Here is an 18,818-nt window from a genome sequence, read left to right as displayed (position 1 = left end):
ACATCCTCAAGAACAACAACATTGATATAACAGAAATCAGCGTTATTTTAAACAAACAAAAACAATAAAGAAAATAATAACTGAAAAATTGCATCATAACTACCGACAACATTATTTAAAAAAAACTAAAAACTGCAAAAAATCCGAAAAAAATGCACAACTGTAATGTAATACGACATGTCACCAAAATAAGAATATATGCACATCGCCTTGAAACTGAAACAGGTCAATACCATAATATACAGAGAAACAACAGGTTACGCAAACTATCGAGTATCATGGTTGAGGATGAAACACATGTTCTTATTAATTGTATTGAACTTGAAATAACAAGACAGAAACATTTTTACAAATGCATAGATAAGTTACCCACATTGATTGAAATGAACAGTTATGAAAGAGGCTACTATATTATCAACTGCCATGCTCCCCATCTTGTGTCAGTAGTACAGCTCTGTTGGGACATGGATACAGCAAGAAATAGTTTGATAGCTAAAACCCTTATCAATTAATATGTGGCAAGTCACTGTAACATTTATAACTATAAATTGTTTTATTTTGTTTAATGTATATATTATTTAGTCGTCCATTGTTCGTATCATTAGGTTTATTATTGCTGGGTTAACAGACTGTGTCTATATGTATAATTATACCTACCTACCTACCTACCTACCTACATATACACATCATATGTAAGCACTGTAATACAACATTTTGTATTGTATTGTATTGTATTGTGTATTGTATTGTATTGTATTGTATTGTTAATGCCAACCCCGAGAATACAATACTACACTTTCCTAATATAATACAGGGTCTTTCCCAATATGATAATATCATAATATAGGAATCCAACGTTGTCGGAAACGTGCGATAATCGGATCCGACAAATAAACGTTACGGACATATGTGTTGGTCTTCAATAAAAAAACATTGGTTTTAAATCATGTTATCGGAATTGTTTTACGGATGATAAACGGATCGTTAACGGATATATATGCAGTTAGCTTAAGTTGTGATTACTTCCATGATTTCACTATCAGTTCCTCGCCTTAGGAGGACTGCCACTCCCCTACGGTATATGGAACGTGGTGTTTCACCCTTCCGGTACCGCCCGTAGCACTGCATCTCCCAAGACTAGCTTAGAAAAACCAAACATGCACAGGATAGGAAAGAAAAAGTTTTTTTTAACGACACCACTAGAGCACATTGATTTAATTAATCATCGGTTATTGAATGTCAAACATTTGGTAATTCTGACATATAGTCTTACAAAGTGAACCAGCAACGTTTTTCCTAATGCAACAAAGGATCTTTTATATGCAATTTTCCGCATAGAGGAATGCACAGGATAGAGCTCAATGGAATTTATACAGCTGTGATGGTATACAGTCGAACCTGTATATAACGCCCACTCAAGGGACCAGACAAAAGTGGCCGTTATGGACAAGTGGCTGTTATATACAAGTAAAGATGTTATTCAAAGAAAATTAGTTTAATACGTTTTATTGAAAGTGACTATATTAAACATTTTTTATCGTTGATTGCTTCCACTGCATTCGGTTACCTATTAAATTAGTGCAAAACATGCAAAAGTTTGCAGGTAAGAAATCATTTTATACATTAACAAAAGGGTCAGTTTGTCAATGTGTAGTGGCTGAACAAACATCCTGGCATACTATCGCAATTGCCTGTCTGACTAGCAGCAATCACACACCTTGGAATACATTACCTGTCAGTGTTGATAGGTCGAATATATGTGCAAGTTTAATGCAAGCCAATAACAGGTCGCCTTGCAAATTAAATGACTGACCATATCATACCGATATAAGATGCAAATACTATTAATGATGCTTTGTTTCAACTTGAGTAACGCAATAACTTTATATTGTGACTGAGACAGGTCAATACATGTATATATCTTGTGACCGTTATGGCAAGTTCAAGTGTCAATTTTGGACAAAAAATAGTTGTCATTATACATTTGTGGCCGTTATAGCAGGTTCATCCATTAATTTTGGTCACAAAATAGTGGCAGCTGGCCGCATTGAACAGTTGGCTGTTATATACAGGTAAAATAAAGAAGGAAATGCATTGGACGGGATTTATGGTGGTCGTTATGAGCAGGTGACCGTTATATAAAGGTGGCCGTTAGACCAGTTTCGACTGTACACTCGTGAATCACTGCAAAAACAGTGATAATGCCAGGTGTTTACCAAAGTTGAGCATATCCTGTCCCACAAGAGGCGCCCGTCATGAACACAGCCTACAACCATCAAGTCAAGGTTGAAATGTATAGGATTTTCACCACAACGATGAGTAGGCATCTACACGGTCAAAGTAGGGTATTGCATCAGACATCATTTTAGTCGGTGCTCGTTTGTAGCGAAAGGGGACAAATGAATTGACACGTAACTCCATAGTAAATATGACAACCATACTATTAGGTTTCTAAACTTATACCAACTCACATAACATATTTTTTAACTCGTTCCAACCAGTGCACCACAGCCAGTCAAAGGTCGTGTATGTGTTTTCCTGTTTGTGAAAGTGCATATAAAAGATTCCTTACTTTCAAACGAAAAATGTAGCGGGTTCCCTTGACTACGAGTCAGAATTACCAAATGTTTGACATCCAATAGCCGATGATTAATAAATCAATGAGCTCTATATGGTACTGTTAAACAAAAGTAACTATATTTTTTAGAAAAACATATTACTGTAAATAAAGTTTTCTTTTAAAATGTCATCCAAATTGCATAGGTCAAATGTTATTTTGTTATATACAATGATGAAGGTAATACAGTTGCACGCATAGGTCTCCCTTTAGCCTCAGAATCTGTATTATCGACTATCTGTAACAATGCAGGTGAATCTGCCTACATTGGCTGTTCAAGGATTTTGTCTTCCATCTCTGTATTAAAAATGAAATTTAATTTAATTGTAAAGAAACTTTTTTTCTACAGATTATTATTGTTTAATTGTAAAGAAACTTGTTTTCTACAGATTATTATTTTTTCGAGAGTTAGTACGTCTTTAACATAACACATATCTTCATACGAGTTTCAGCATTATTTACTGTACACCAATATGTCATTCCATCGATTCCTTTTTAACACAAACGTTGCACCAATTCAGACATTGGCCGTGTTTACATTTTGTCTTCGCCCCTGCATCAAAAATGAAATTTGATCTGTAAACATTGACCGTATTTATCTCTTTTGTATTATAGTCACATAGAAACTTCTCGTCTTGGATATAAGGCAAATGTTATGGAATTAGTATAGTTTTCAAACTTCATGTGTTTAAAATAGTATTAACATTAAAATTCAATTTGCTGTTGGGTTGCGGTTCTTTTGTTGTTGTTTTCTCTCTTTTTTTCTCTTTCGTTTCTTTTGACAAATTGTTGTCTTGCTCTTGCCGGTTTTAATACTAAAAATCACTTATTAAATTCTATGCCAGTTGACGATTTTGTGTTTTACAAATGTACATGTATTAAACACAAAGACGTGTCAGGATTTCAACATGTCGAAATTCCGATAATTAGACCAGTGTTGGGATCAAACAGTACTGTGCAGTTGGCAGTTTCGGAAACCAACTGTTAATACTCGCGGATTATAGGTGTTACGGACATACTTGTGTTTTTTGCACAGAACATTTTAATTACAAGTATTTAAACTTTAGTGACCTAACAATATTTCAGAATTCCATAATTTTGTTATTCATTACGGTTATTTCATAATTGTTTCTACGTATTTATGACTGGTGTCTTACAATTTCTTAGCTCTAATATTTATGTTTATTTCAGAATTGCATATCTCCAATTTTATTATTTTTTTATTTTTATCAGAACTTCTAGTCTATAGTCTTCTGTCAGAGAATGTCGCCTTTTCTTTCTGACTTCAGATGCACGAAGGGGCGAGGCATAGCCCAGTGGTACAGCGCTGGCTCGATCCCCGTCGGTGGGCCCGTTAGGCTATTTCTGGTTCGAACCAGTGCATCACGACTGGTATATCAAAGGCCGTGGTATGTACTACCCTGTCTGTGGGATGGTGCATATAAAAGATCCCTTGCTGCTAATCGAAAAGAGTAGCCCATGAAGTGTCGACAGCGGGTTTCCTCTCTCAATATTTGTGTGGTCCTTAACCATATGTCTGACGCCATATAACCGTAAGTATATAGAATGTGTTGAGTGCGCCGTTAAACAAAACATTTCCTTCTTTTTTCGTTCAGATGCACGATGTTCGTAGTTTCTGTGAATGTACGTTGTCTGCTCAATGGATGATGTTCGTGGTTTCTGTGAATATTAGTGGTTTCTGTGAATCTTCTTGGTTTCTGTAAAGGTAGGTTATCTGCTCACTGGATGACGTTCGTAGTTTCTGTGAAGGTTCGTGGTTTTTGTAAAGGTAGGTTATCTGCTCAATGGATTATGTTCGTGGTTTCTGTGAATATTAGTGGTTTCTGTGAATGTTCGTGGTTTCTGTGAAGGGAGGTTGTCTGCTCAATGGATGAAGTTCGTGGTTTCTGTGTATGTTCGTGTTTTTTGTAAATGTAGGTTATCTGCTCAATGAATGATGTTGGTGTTGTCTATGAAGATAGGTTGTCGGCTCACTGGATGATGTTCTTGTTTTTTGTGAATGTTTGTTGTTTCTGTGAACATAAAGTTGTTTGCTCACTGGATGATGTTCGTGGTTTATGTAAAAGTAGGTTGTCTGCTCACTGGATGATATTCGTTGTTTATGTGAAGGTAGGTTGTCTGTTCGCTTGATGACCACGTCAGAACTTCATGGGTCGGATCTTCATTACAGTTCTCTTTAGAGAGTAACGCTTTCCTAGCCAACCGTTCCAATTGACTCCATCTCCAAACGAAGAATGGTTCCCTGCCAAGTACTGTCCGTTGAGATTGGATACCATACAGTTTTTGTACCACCAGGCACCTTTAAATTTCTGCGCACAATTGCCCAGTGAGATATCAAGATCCCTGTCTTTTGCAGTGAATTTCTGTCCATTGTGCACAGCAAGACTGTTACCTGAAATCAAAGATGTGGTTTCTGTAAAGAGTGCATAAAAATGGAAGCTAAACGTTCGTTTCGTCCAACGACAACATTAAAGTTCATTGATAAACTAAACATTGAGGGGCGGGATATAGCCCAGTTGTAAAGTGCTCGTTTTATGCGTGGTCGGTCTGGGATTGATCCCACGACTGGTATATCAAAGGCCGTGATATGTGCTATCCTGCCTGGGGGATAGTGCATATAAAAGATCCTTTGCTACTGATGGAAAAATGTAGCGGGTTTCCGTTGTAAGATTACACGTCAAAATTACCAAAATGTTTGACACCTAATAGCTGATGATTAATAAATCAATGTTCTCTAGTGGTGTTGTTAAACAAACCAAACTTTTTTTTACTAACCATCGACTATTGGATGTCAGACCATTTTATAATTTGGACATTTCGTTTTAGAGAATATCTGCTACATTTTTCCATTAGCATCTCAGGACCTGTTGTATTCATGTTTCCACAGTCAGAGCATATCGCGGTCTTTGATATGCCAGTCGTGGATGAATGATTGGAATTGGAAACAAAACTCCAGGTGTTTAATTTATTTTTTTAAATAACTAAATCAATCATCAATCTTTAATTTTACATAACAAATTATTTATTTTATAAAATAAAACATGTTTTAATGCATTGGCGAGATCTGTCTGGTGAGATACAAGTTTGTTTTTCTTTTTGGTTTAACAACATCACTAGAGCACATTGGTAAATTAATCATCAGCTATTGGATGTCAAACGTGGTAATTCTGACACGTAGTCATCAGAGGAAACACGCTACTTTTTTTTTTCTAATGCAGCAAAGGATCTTTTATATATGCATTTTCCCACAGACAGGAAAGCACACACCATGGCCTTTAACACACACACACACACACACACACACATATATATATATATATATATATATTTTTGTTTTTTGTTCTACGGACTACCAATAACTAAGAGGTATATTTAGGACACAAGCTTATATTGTTCTTACTTTAAAGATCTCGAACTCTCGACATATTATCTCAAGGGAGCGGGACCTAGATGTCGGTAGAGTGCTCACCTGAGGTTCACTGATTACAGAAACGAATCTCCTCAGTGGATCATTTTGTGAATGTTTTTTTCCCGTCCCAACCAGTGTCCCATGACTGGTATATCAAAAGCCTATCACAGTGCATATAAAAGATCCCTTTCTGTTACTGGAAACATTATCTCGAGCTACTGATTTATTATGTGGAGCGCTCATCATTTTAACTCTCATCATCACGTATGTCTTTATCTTTGGCAATTCTCTTTGTGACTGGGCGTGGACGGGGTTTAGCGCAGTAGGTTGAGAGCTCCCCTGGGGTGCTTGCGTCGCAGGATCGAATCACCTTGGTAGATCCATTCAACTGACTGGGTTTTTCTCGTTACAACCAGTGCACGACAACTGGTCAAAGGCCGTGGCATTTGTTTTTCTGTCAGTCGGAAAGTGCATATAAAAGATCCCATGCCACTAATGGGAAAATGTAGCTTATTATCTTGAGCTCTCAACTAATTATCTCAAACTATCAATGTGTTATGTCAAGCGCTCAACATATTAACTCTCCTCAACATGTATGTCGTTTTCTTTTCCAATTATCTTTTTAACTGTACAGTACTGATGCAGAAGTTGAAAACTCAAGATAATAAGTCGAACGCTTGAGATAATAAATCGAACTCTCGAGATAATAAGTCGTGCACTAAGGATACGTTGAGCACTCGAGATAATAAATCAAACAATTAAGATAACAAATCGATAACTCGAGATAATAAGTCAAGAGTTTAACATAATAAGTTGAGCACTCAGGATAATCAGTCAAACTCTTGAGATAATATAAGTCGAGCACTCAAGACAAGTAGAACGCTTGAGATAATACATCAAGTGCTCAAGTTAATAAGTTGAGCAGTTGAGATAATAAGTCAAGAGTTTAACATAATAAGTTGAGCACTCAGGATAATCAGTCAAACTCTTGAGATAATATAAGTCGAGCACTCAAGACAAGTAGAACGCTTGAAATAATACATCAAGTGCTCAAGTTAATAAGTTGAGCAGTTGAGATAATAAGTCAAGAGTTTAACATAATAAGTTGAGCACTCATAACTCTTGAGATAATATAAGTCGAGCAGACAAGAGAACGCTTGAAATAATACATCAAGTGCTCAAGTTAATAAGTTGAGCAGTTGAGATAATAAGTCAAGAGTTTAACATAATAAGTTGAGCACTCAGGATAATCAGTCAAACTCTTGAGATAATATAAGTCGAGCACTCAAGACAAGTAGAACGCTTGATATAATACATCAAGTGCTCAAGTTAATAAGTTGAGCAGTTGAGATAATAAGTCAAGAGTTTAACATAATAAGTTGAGCACTCAGGATAATCAGTCAAACTCTTGAGATAATATAAGTCGAGCACTCAAGACAAGTAGAACGCTTGAGATAATACATCAAGTGCTCAAGTTAATAAGTTGAGCAGTTGAGATAATAAGTCAAGTGCTCAAGTTAATAAGTTGAGCAGATGAGATAATAAGTCGAGCGCTTAAGATAATCTGTAATGATAGTTATTTTAACACTGTATGGCCGCCGAACGTTGATTCATTTCTATGACAACGGGATTAAATAATAATCGTAACCATTTTGCATTAAGTTTATATATGCAGTCCTCGGCTGTTACAGCCGTGGTTCATATAGCCGAGCTCCAATTCAATTAGATTGTCGCTCAAGCAATAGGCGAACTTGGCCTATTTCAACATTAAAAAACGGGGGAAAAAGTGCAGTAATAAAGTCTGGATTGTATACTAGAATAAATAGATTTTATGGCTATACTATCACTTTTTTTTGTCTTGAAACGAAAGTTCATCATTAAAATTTTATATTAAAACTAGTTTCCGGAATACTTCGTAATTCACCCGAATAATTTCGTATACCTTCGGCATAATTCCGAATGTTTTCAAAGTCCTTTCAGATCACTGGCATGATTTTTGCAAGTAAGGTATTGATTAGTCGAATGAAAGGTCAACTGGACGTGAGCTCCCATGGGGTGCTGTTAGATCCACAGGTAATAGTAATTAACCAGTGAAGCTAATTTTAATTAGATTGGCACTCTACAGACTGAGCTAGATGGAGCCTCCAATAAAAACTGTTTTTTGAGTGTGTTTTTTTGTTTAACGACACCACTAGATCACATTAATCATCGGCAGTTCATCGGCTATAGGATGTCAAACATTTGATAATTTTGACAAATAGTCTTTGACAGGAAACTATCTACATTTTTTCCATTGGTAGCAAGGGATTTTTTTTATATGCATAATCCCACAAACAGGATAACACATACCACGGCCTTTGATATACCAGTCTTGGTGCACTGGCTGGAACGAGAAATATTTGAATGATCACCTACGAGGATCGATCCCAGACCGAAAGCTCACCAAGCGAGTGCTTTACCACTGGGCTACGTCCCACCCCCACACAGAAGAAGAAGAAGAGAACCTCTGAAATGCTCAGCTATAGTCCGTCCCACAGGAAATGCCTTTTTTCATACTATGGAATTACTACAAGTTACTTATTTCTGAGTAGATTGATTTGTATATTGCGCACAACAATAGTGTGTTATTTCCAAAACACTTTTACTTTTCGTCTTACGTCAAACCAAACGGAAATTATTTTCAGGAAAAAACATGTTTATATAATGATAGGATGGACTATAGACACAAGTTAAGAACGAAAGCCTATGTGTTCCACACTTCAAACGTACCTGCGTTCCCACTATACTCGCCCAGACTCGGTCTGAAGGAATCTTGCTCTGAAGCCAGTGAGAAGTTCTTATACAGCGCGAATCTGGTGTTTCCTTCCATGTCTTCCAAGTCGATTCTCAGATCATAAACACCCTGGCTGGTTATGCGATAAATCTGTGTATTGCCTTTGAAGTAAATATATGGAGGATTCGTCACGTGTATTTTTTAATATGGCAAAATATCAATCGAGTCTACGTTAATCGGTATTTGTCGAGGCTCTGCCGAGACAAATGCCTATTAACTAAACGAGGTTGATATTTAACATATTAAAAAAACACAAGTAGCGAATTCTATTTATCCTATAACACTTCTAAAATAGCATTTTAATTAAAATGTTTTAGTAAATGACAGTACTAAAGTCGCCGCCATCGGTAATATGACGTCATCACGATTAGCACAAATTTAACTAAATTTTTGAAAACGTTATGCTCAGATATATAGGTCTTGTTGGCTTCTAACCAAATGACCCATCCACATCAACACATAACCTAGAGACCTTGCAAATATGCATACCATTATTAACCGGGTTAATTCACTATATTATCACATGGGTTTATGACATGAATATAATGGGTAAGTTATAGGATAGGGAATGATATAAGAGTTCAAGAAGTCTAGCGAAAACAAATGTGGTATTTTATTAGCTACCCGCCTTCAAATCATGCAAAATCTAACAATTATTTCCAACTCAAATCAAAGAGATATGCGAATGCACATCGATAGGAACAGGAAAGACAACATCACCTGACGTCATTTAGCAAGTAATAGATTACTGCTGATGTGTACGAAACTTGTACAACACACCTAGACGATTAAAAGGTGGGCAATAAATAAATATTATTTAGCGTAAATGTTTTCAAAAATAGCTTTGTAGTAATATTTTATATGGAAATCTAAAATCTAGAAAAATTGCATTACGTTTTGTTGATTTCAGTTTATTTTGGGGTTTATATTTTATTCAAGCATATAATAATGTTTGGAAACATGTTTCAACGTTTTGGGCTCCGTGTCGTGGATCATAGTCAGATCAGGGGTACACGTAGCACTGTTGCCAAATACCATTTAGGGTCGGGACGTAACCCAGTGGTAAAGCGTTTGCTTGATGCGCGGTCGGTCTGGGATCGATCCCCGTCGATGGGCCCATTGAGTTATTTCTCGCTCCAGTCAGTGCACCACGACTGGTATATCAAAGGCCGTGGTATGTGTTATCACGTCTGTGGGATGGTGCATATAAACGATCCCTTGCTGCTAATCGAAAAGAGTAGTCATGAAGTGGCGACAGCGAGTTTCCCCTCTCAATATATGTGTGGTCCTTAACCATATCTCCAACGCCATACAACCGTAAATGAAATGAGTTGAGTGCGTCTTTAACTAAAACATTTCCTTCCTTCCTTCCAAAGAAGATTTTGACTTGTTGTCAGAGTTGTTTTCTGTACTTTAACTGAAGATGTGTCCTATGAAAACTGACCAAAATAAATAAAGAAAAAAGAAGGGAAAAAGCTCTTGCAATGCCCTGTGAGGACTTGAAATTCAGATTTGTTTTCTGATAAGCATATCTCCAAATCATCCTATCAGGTTTGAGGCCTTCAGATCTCAAATGAATGTATTCTACCCCGAGACATCGTACTGATAGTGTCCCCCCCCCCCCCCCTCCATCCCACCCATCCCATCTCCAATTTCAAAACCCACTCCGCTGACCCTGTGTCAATAGCTATGAAAGATGCAAAAATTAAATGATTCAGAATAATTAATTTAAATGGAATCTTAGTATCTCCTACAGACGAGAAACTAGACTCATGGAATCGTCCACTATTTAGCCAGGAATCGTCCACTATTTAGCCAGGAATCGTCCACTATTTAGCCAAATACCTATTACACTCTGTATTGTGCAGAGATACGGCCTTGATCATGAATGTTTTTTTTTAATGACGTCCAAAGAAATAATAAGAATAAATGTTGAGTCAAAAATCTGTTCGATGCGCCCATAGCATTCGTCAAAACTACAAACAGTCAACATGGTAATTCACAAGCAGGGTCGTTTGATGAAATCACAGGTTCCTCCATGTGTACCCACAACTACAAGGCAACACCTCCTCATCTACTGCCTGATGCGTGTAAAGACGGCATTAGGGATACGGCGCCATTGTTCCACTAACGAGACACCAAGTTCCTGCAAAGTGGAGGGTTCCTGAGAATGCGCAGGCGTCTCCCTAGTACATCGATGGAATTCAGGTCGGGCGACCTTGAAGGCCAATCCATGACACTGATGCCCGCGTTCCTCAGGTAACCCCTTGTCAAGATGGCCGTGTGGGGTCTGGCATTATCATGCTGAAAGATCAAGCCTGGACAATGAGCTGCCAAGATGGGCACAAGTTCCTGGGCCAGCACCTGATCGCGGTATGCAGCAGCGTTGAGGTTGCCATGGATGACAAGAAGTCGAGAACGTCCATTTCCACAAAAAGCACCCCAAACCATTACACTTCCGCCTCCGAATTTGTCAACTTCACTGACACAACACTGAACATGACGTTGACTACGTTATCTCCAAACCTCTGCCTGCACGGTGAATCTTGATTCATCGCTAAATACGACTCCATTCCATTCCCTATGAGTCCATCGCAAGTGGCGTTGTGCCCACAGTTGACCCAATTTCATCGACGTTGACGTCGATGAAATTGGGTCAAAATTGGTCAAATATCGGCGCCGTGCGTGGAGGTTAGTGCTTCGCAGTCGATTTCGGATCGTTTGCGCGGACACCCGACGTCTGAAAAGTTCATTAATGGATGCTGTAGGTGTCATGAAACGATTGCGGAGGTGACGTAACACAATATGACGGTCTTCTGTATGTGACGTCACACGTGGTCTACCCGGTCGGGGGCGGTCGGGGGCGATCAGCTGTGGTGCCCGTTTGTTGTTCTGGTATCCGCAGATCATAAATTGCCTGTCGACTGCAATCCAACGTCCTTGCAACTTCAGCTACTGACGTTCCCGCGTGAAACATGCCGACGGCACGTTCACGCTGCACATTTGTGAGGCGTAGCATCGAAACAGGTCGTAACAAATATCCTTTTAATGTGTTTTTTCGTTGTGTCAGACTAATGTGAGCATATAACGATGAAAACACGTGTACTATTGTAATCACATGACCAGTGGCTCGTGCAAAACCACTTTTGCCTCAATGGTGCTGTGCACGTCCTATGAATCGGTTCACGTGAGCTGTGATGGGCTTCAAATGGAGTGTGGACATTGCCATTACAATATTTATTCCTGAAAAATACCTGCTTTCAACACTCATTGACTCATTGACCGTATTCAAATTTTAGATTGTGAAGTTTTTAATTTGACTTAGTATATATATATATATATATATATATATATATATATATATATATATATATATATATATATATATGCAGCTATTGTGCCTACATCTATATGAAATATTTATGACTGACAGCAGGCTTGTGTACCCTAACGTTTCCCTAATAAAGGTAGAATCACGGGATCCCTGTGACTCGATGAATCCATTCCTGGATATATGTAAGATAATAATCTACACTGACCCAACCAGAATTCGTTCTCCAAATCTCCAAATCCGTCTCTGTATTCATTCCACTTTCTGTAGAAATCTTCCGACCCGTCGGTCCGTCGCTGAATAACCTAGTGGAAAACAAACCTAACATATTACTATAATTCCATTTTATAATTTCTGTTTTGTAATAGGCAGCTGGATTGGTTAAAATGCTATCACGTGAGGTAAAAAAAAAAAAAAAAAACGTTCATTCTTCCATGAACGTGAAACCTGCACTTTTTTCGGTTAACAAATAAAAACAGAATGTTATTACCGGAACTACTTTTTATCAATTAGGTCAACAACGGAATCCCCGAGGATTCCATCGTTTTTCTATTTTTATCCCAATATCGTCTGCACTGTGAGTGACAGTGACAATTCAGGCTTTAAACGAATCCGGTTTTGAACTGAGAGACGAAAAACGAAGCTTCTATTAGAAGTTATAGCAAAGAATACTCAACAAATCAAAACAGAGACATGAGCGCAGCTCTGTCACATTTGACAAAAACACCAAATCGACAACTGACACGCGCGAAAGTGCACAATTATGCGACCTGTCCTTTCCGACAATAATATCACACAATCACAAACTTCCTCTGAAATCCACACACACAGTAACACTGAAACCACTTTATCCCTTTCAAGTCAGTCTTCACATTCACGTTCCACTAATTCAACTTTTGACAATTGCAATTTTAATATAGTAATTGATAAATCTTCTAAATAATTTGACGCTCTCCCTTTATGTTCATTAGTTAAAAATTCATATACTACTCTAACCGCTTTATAACAAATCTTCCATTTAAGTAGGCCTATATAGATCGTTCAATCCTTAATTAATTATCGTTTGATATTAAAAAAAAACCTGTTTGCGTTATCAGTTGATGTTCAATTATTTTAAATTTTATAACTTTTTATCCACATTTGATTCAGAAAATTAAAATTTATAAAACCTTATGTAAATCCTTATAATGAATGGAGATTTGATGGGAAAAAAACAGAATGTAGGCCTAACTTTTTTTCTAAGGGAATTCCCTTATTTTTGTATTGATACAGTTGTAAATCATTGTGGAATAGATTGGCTTTTTAAATATAGTTTTGTATAATGGCAATATTAATGCATTTGGAATTATAAGAATTGAACGCGCTACGCCATTCATACAGTGTGTAAAACGGTGTTGGTGTTTATCATCGCATGAACGTCAAAAATATAACGTTCAATTCTTAAATTAATGAATTTTTACTGCTACAATTAAATAAATAGTGTCCTACGTTTTTGCTTTTAAAATCTGGCTTTACTCTTTTTCCCTTTTTAAAATTAATAATAATAATAATAATATAATAATAATAATAATAATAATAATAATAATAATTTATTATTATTATTATGATTATTATTATTATTATTATTTATTTTTATTTTTATTTTTTTTATTTTAGTCTGGACGTTTATATTTGAGGGTAGGATTTTTTTCATCACTGCTTTCTATTTCGTTGTTTTTGTCTGAAATTCAATTTAATTGTCTTTATTACTTTATGAAACAGTCTCTGTCTTTGTTTACTGCTTCGGTTTTTCTTTTTGTTATTGCTTCATGTTCCCTTTTTTCTTTTCTTTTTGTATGTTGTTAATTTTTTGGGGGTCTGGGATTTTAATTTTCGTTTGGGTTTTTGATTGTTTTTGTTTGTTTGGAATTTAATTTAATTTGATTTTTGTTTCTGCCACGTACGTTTTATATGTATATCGAGTCAAATCTATAGACAAAACTACATATATGTGGTTTTCTGATTTCTGTATTCCACGAGTTTTTTTCCAAATAATAATTAAACAATTGTAACACTGCTAGCTAATGACGGGGATTTCTAAATTTACACAACTAAGTCAGCTGTGTTACTACGCGGACCGATGAACCACCAATTATTACACATAGGAATATAGTTCTGTTTAAACAATAAACAGAAATAAGAAAGAACGAGTGAAAAGTTACCTATAATTTTAATGATATTGTTTGAAATGCCTTTTAAAGACAATGTAATAGCTAAAATTCACGAACAATATAATATTTAATTTGCTCGTAATACGTCAGAAAACCTTCAGTGTGCCAGTTTTATCAACGAAGAAAAATGTCAAGAATTGTTCACTCATTGTCTGAGTCGTCATCGGTGTGTTTTCTTTTATTGATGTTCATGGAATTATTCGTTGCTGAAAAGTTTAAGTTATTAAATGTGCCACCATAAATCATCGCTCCACTGAATAATCCGGTTGACAGTTCATTCAAGTTTTCTACGTGAGGAGACGGTGCATGCGACGGCATTGCTGCTAAAGTCGACGACAGTCACTTTTAGCACCCTTGTTTTGGCTTCGTACACAATAAATATAGCATATATTACCATAATTTCACTAGAAATCCATATTTCGTAAAAGGTATAATTTTTTAATCACAAGATTTTGTTCAAACATATCCAGGTGCATTAGTAATGTTAAAAAAAAAAAAAATAATCAATAGCAATTTTACATTGGAATTTTTCCAAAAAGGAAACGTCATGTACCCAGTTTATGGTTGTTGTAAGGAGATGCAAAGTGACGTCATTGGAATACTGACGTCGTTTAAATTAAAAATTAGCTGTAGTATTACAATGCTGCGCCACATTAAAATAAAAACTAGTCTACTAACCTTGAACCCTGTCAAATTCCTATAACAAGCAGAACGCTACAGGTCGGTATTTTTTTTTTCTCATAATTCTGGACAAAATATTAATTTGAAGTTTTGAAAGATGAAAGAAATAAAACGTACCTTTTGTCAAATATATCATATCACAAAATTACGGTTAGAGATGTTTTATTTATTGAATAAGAATTGTGTACGAAGCCAAAACAAGGGTCCAAAAAGTGACTGTCGTCGACCTTAACTATCGTCGATTAAAATAAAAGCTCGTTGGTTAGTAGTGTTCCCGTCTCAAGTTTTGGTATCGCGCTCATTAAATTGTAAATATTTTTCACCGTTTTCGTCTGTTTTCAGTTCAAATTTTCCACAAAATAGCATTTTAAACAAACCAAGCACCAACTTTATTTACATATTGCGAAGGGCATTCCCGGTAACCATGTGCTATAAATAGTAGCGTTGAATACGGCATAGTTCCGGCAGTTGAGTTAAATACGGAAAAGTGTATTTCATTTTTGTATTCAGGACTGTATTTATATAGTAACATTTAATGGGTATGTAATAAAAACTTATATCAAACGAATGATGACTTTGAATTTTATTTAGTAGCTTTTCTGCTATGACTTACGAGCCAGCCGTCATCGTTGGTGACGTCACAATACACGTCGACCATCGGCCCGCGGTCACGTGGTTGAACAGTGTAAACGCCACTGGTAGCATCTCCGTGTTTCATGGCGTCATAGCAGTCTGCTGGAATGTCGGTGAGACGTTCTACAATATGAAAATCAAGTTTATTATAAAACGAAAACGACAAAAAAAAATACAGCATCCCCCCACGCACACCAACACACACACACACACACACAAAAAGAAGAAAATAATAATAATAATGTATGTATGTATGTATGTATGTATGTATATTGTTTTACTGTGGGTCTGCATGGGCGTACATAGTTCGATGGGTTCGACCGAACCCCCCACCCCCCCCCCCCCGAAATCGCTTTTTTTATAATTTAATATATCTGACATTGATATCTGACATTATTATATTTACTCAACATAGAAATATATGCCAAATATCTCTGCAATCTATTTTGGAACCCCCCTTTTCAAAATCCTATGTATTGGAACCCCCCCCCCCCCCCTTTCAAAATCCTATGTACGCCCATGGCCTGTATTTACCAAAACTACAATGTGTCAGTGCAGTTTTACCGTGTGTCTGTTTTTAAGAACCTGGTGTTCTTAAAAGTTCTTACCGTACGCTATAGTTCTCGTTTTGTTCACAAATGACATTGTATTAAATGTCTTCCTGTACACAGAACACAAGCCGTCGTCGCCGCTGTAGAGAAACCCTGTACACGTGACGTCATCGAAACACATAGTGCCACACTCCACTACGTTGCCGACGTTCAACTCCTTTTCCGGAACTTCTGCAGGTTTTAAATTGGTGTAGAGTAGCGACAGCCGATACTGCCGAGAGCTGACGTCACAGTTATTTCCAAGAGAAACTCCGATGATTACATTCAACAACACTGATAAAATACAAGTATATTTTCTCGTTAAATCTTTAAACATAAGATATTTGCCTACTTTCAATAGCTGAACGCGAGGCATCATAAAAACGAATATTACTAATAACGGACTGAAAACCAGACTGCCCGTGTAAAATAGATAACGTACTGTCGCTGCGCTATGATCCTTGCAACTGAAGACTGCTTGATTCCGCCATGTTAAAGACCCGTCTGATTTATTTATTACTTTCGTGTATTGTGTTCTAAGTTCAATTCCATTAAAACACAATGGCATTGTCTTCTGTTTACAAAAAACAGGTGCGGACCTAATATATTAATTTGACAGATGGACCATAACATCAACTGAATGCACTCGGTAGTACCCATAGGGTTATACTAAAACAACGAACAATTATTTTCATTTCAATTGAGTAGAGTTTATTTCCGTACACCTTAGGACAAAGCACCTAATAACACAAAATGTTAAACAAAATGGTGAACTATATACTAAATATGAAACCGCTTTGCAATACAAGATGGCATAGACGAAAATATCAATTATTAGAAAGGTAGATACCGATTTGTTTTTATCTGATGACCGACTTTCTGCTGTAGCAACATAAACAACTTGACTGGTGTTAGCAATACTTAACTTACTTAATCCCCTTCGTGCTAAGAAGCACATATGGCTGTAACCAGAGATCGCCACAACTGCATGTCTTTTGCCAGCTTCTCCAGCAGCCCCCAGCTCAGACTGCCCTCTCGGATTTCCTTCTCGACTGTCCTCCTCCATGTTTCTTTCGGTCTTCCTCGTTTCCTTTTTCCGGGAGGGGTCCATCGGAGTGCCACTCTTGGTAGGGCTGTTTGAGGCATTCTGATGACATGGCCAATCCAGCGCCATCTTCGGCGCTTGATCTCCGATACCAATGACTGTGTGGAGGTTTGTTTGTGGAGTTCTTCGTTGGTTATGATGTTGGGCCAGAAGATATTCAGAATCCTGCGAAGGCACCGGTTTTGAAAGATAGCAATAACTCATAATTGTATTAGTCTGACAACCGATGGGTTACAACAGAAACTCAGAAGTATTGCTTTATGGGCATAACATGAAATTCGTTTTGAATATCTCCTCTATTACAGAACATAGAAACATATTGGTTCTTATCCAAAGCAAAATCTGCCTGATTCAGCATTTAAACAATGAGGTAGTAAATATAATATTAATTGCTTGACCGACATGGGGAAGGAGGTGTGAGATTCGGATGGGATGTGCACAGACATCGTATACGACCTCCATGTTTAACATAAATTGATATTCGTTATAAAACCTTACGGGGTAAGGAGGTGGTTTGTGTTTGTCACCAGTTGTGTAACGTTTTTAAAATAGCTTCATTTTTTATTTATAAAATAAAATGCAGCTATCCGTTTTCACTTTCCTCCTTAACAGACAATGTTCTGTCTAGTATTTCTTAGCGAGGAAAAACAACAACAACAAACAAAGCAACAACAAAATAACAGTATTATACCTCACAAATTAATCCATTTTGTGAGGGAACGCCACCAGTTGATTATGCAGTGTGTTAAGGAGGTCCAACGGTCATAGATATGGTGTGAAAGCAATTTGAATGTTTATGTGATAATTTAGTAAGTTAATGAACTTTAAAATAAAATAAAAAGTAAGCTTTTATTGTCTATTTAATATGTAAGTTGTTTATATACAGACATAGGACATTGTCAAGCTCATTACATTTTCAGGTTTCCATTCTAGGGATTTTTTATGTTTCGTTTGTAATGAGCAACAGATTGCTGCATATACTTTCGATTAGAACTATAATACGAAACCAATAACGGTGTCGCCTGGTAGAACTATTAGCACTTCTAAAATGAAAACAAATGAAAACAAACAAAAACAACGAACAAAACAATTATACGTTTTTTCCTATTCCTAAACATTTTTGGTAATACACATTACCTAGTTGACGTCACATGGTGTTTTGATTTGCTAACTGACGTTATTCATAACTAAAAAATAAAAATCAGAAATTTAGAAATGTGTATTTCGATTCTGATAGACTGCATGGACGGCATAGTGTGAAAAATAGTGCTACGGCTCCAGATTACCAGACTCTCCTTTCAAATTCACCTGTAAAGGACATTTTCACAGATAAAACAAATATAAACACACACACCGAAAAAAAGTGGTACGTCTGTACCGCCCCTGGA

At 36.7% G+C, this 18,818-nt stretch overlaps 1 protein-coding gene across 1 annotated transcript; it reads right to left on the bottom strand.

The window, feature by feature from the left end:
- Window positions 1-4,111: 4,111 nt before the first annotated feature.
- LOC121389635 (ryncolin-1-like) lies at window positions 4,112-15,822 on the bottom strand. Its single transcript, XM_041521279.1, has 4 exons — window positions 15,716-15,822; window positions 12,420-12,516; window positions 8,817-8,981; window positions 4,112-5,030 (listed from the first exon to the last, which is right to left on the bottom strand). Exons 1-4 carry the CDS (start codon window positions 15,818-15,820, stop codon window positions 4,777-4,779), a joined length of 621 nt encoding a protein of 206 aa, XP_041377213.1. The 5' UTR covers window positions 15,821-15,822; the 3' UTR covers window positions 4,112-4,776.
- Between the last annotated feature and the right edge of the window lie 2,996 nt (window positions 15,823-18,818).

This window comes from Gigantopelta aegis, chromosome 15, assembly GCF_016097555.1.
Source record: "Gigantopelta aegis isolate Gae_Host chromosome 15, Gae_host_genome, whole genome shotgun sequence".
Lineage (NCBI taxonomy): Eukaryota > Metazoa > Mollusca > Gastropoda > Neomphalida > Peltospiridae > Gigantopelta > Gigantopelta aegis.
This window is presented reverse-complemented; position numbering and strand designations above follow the sequence as displayed.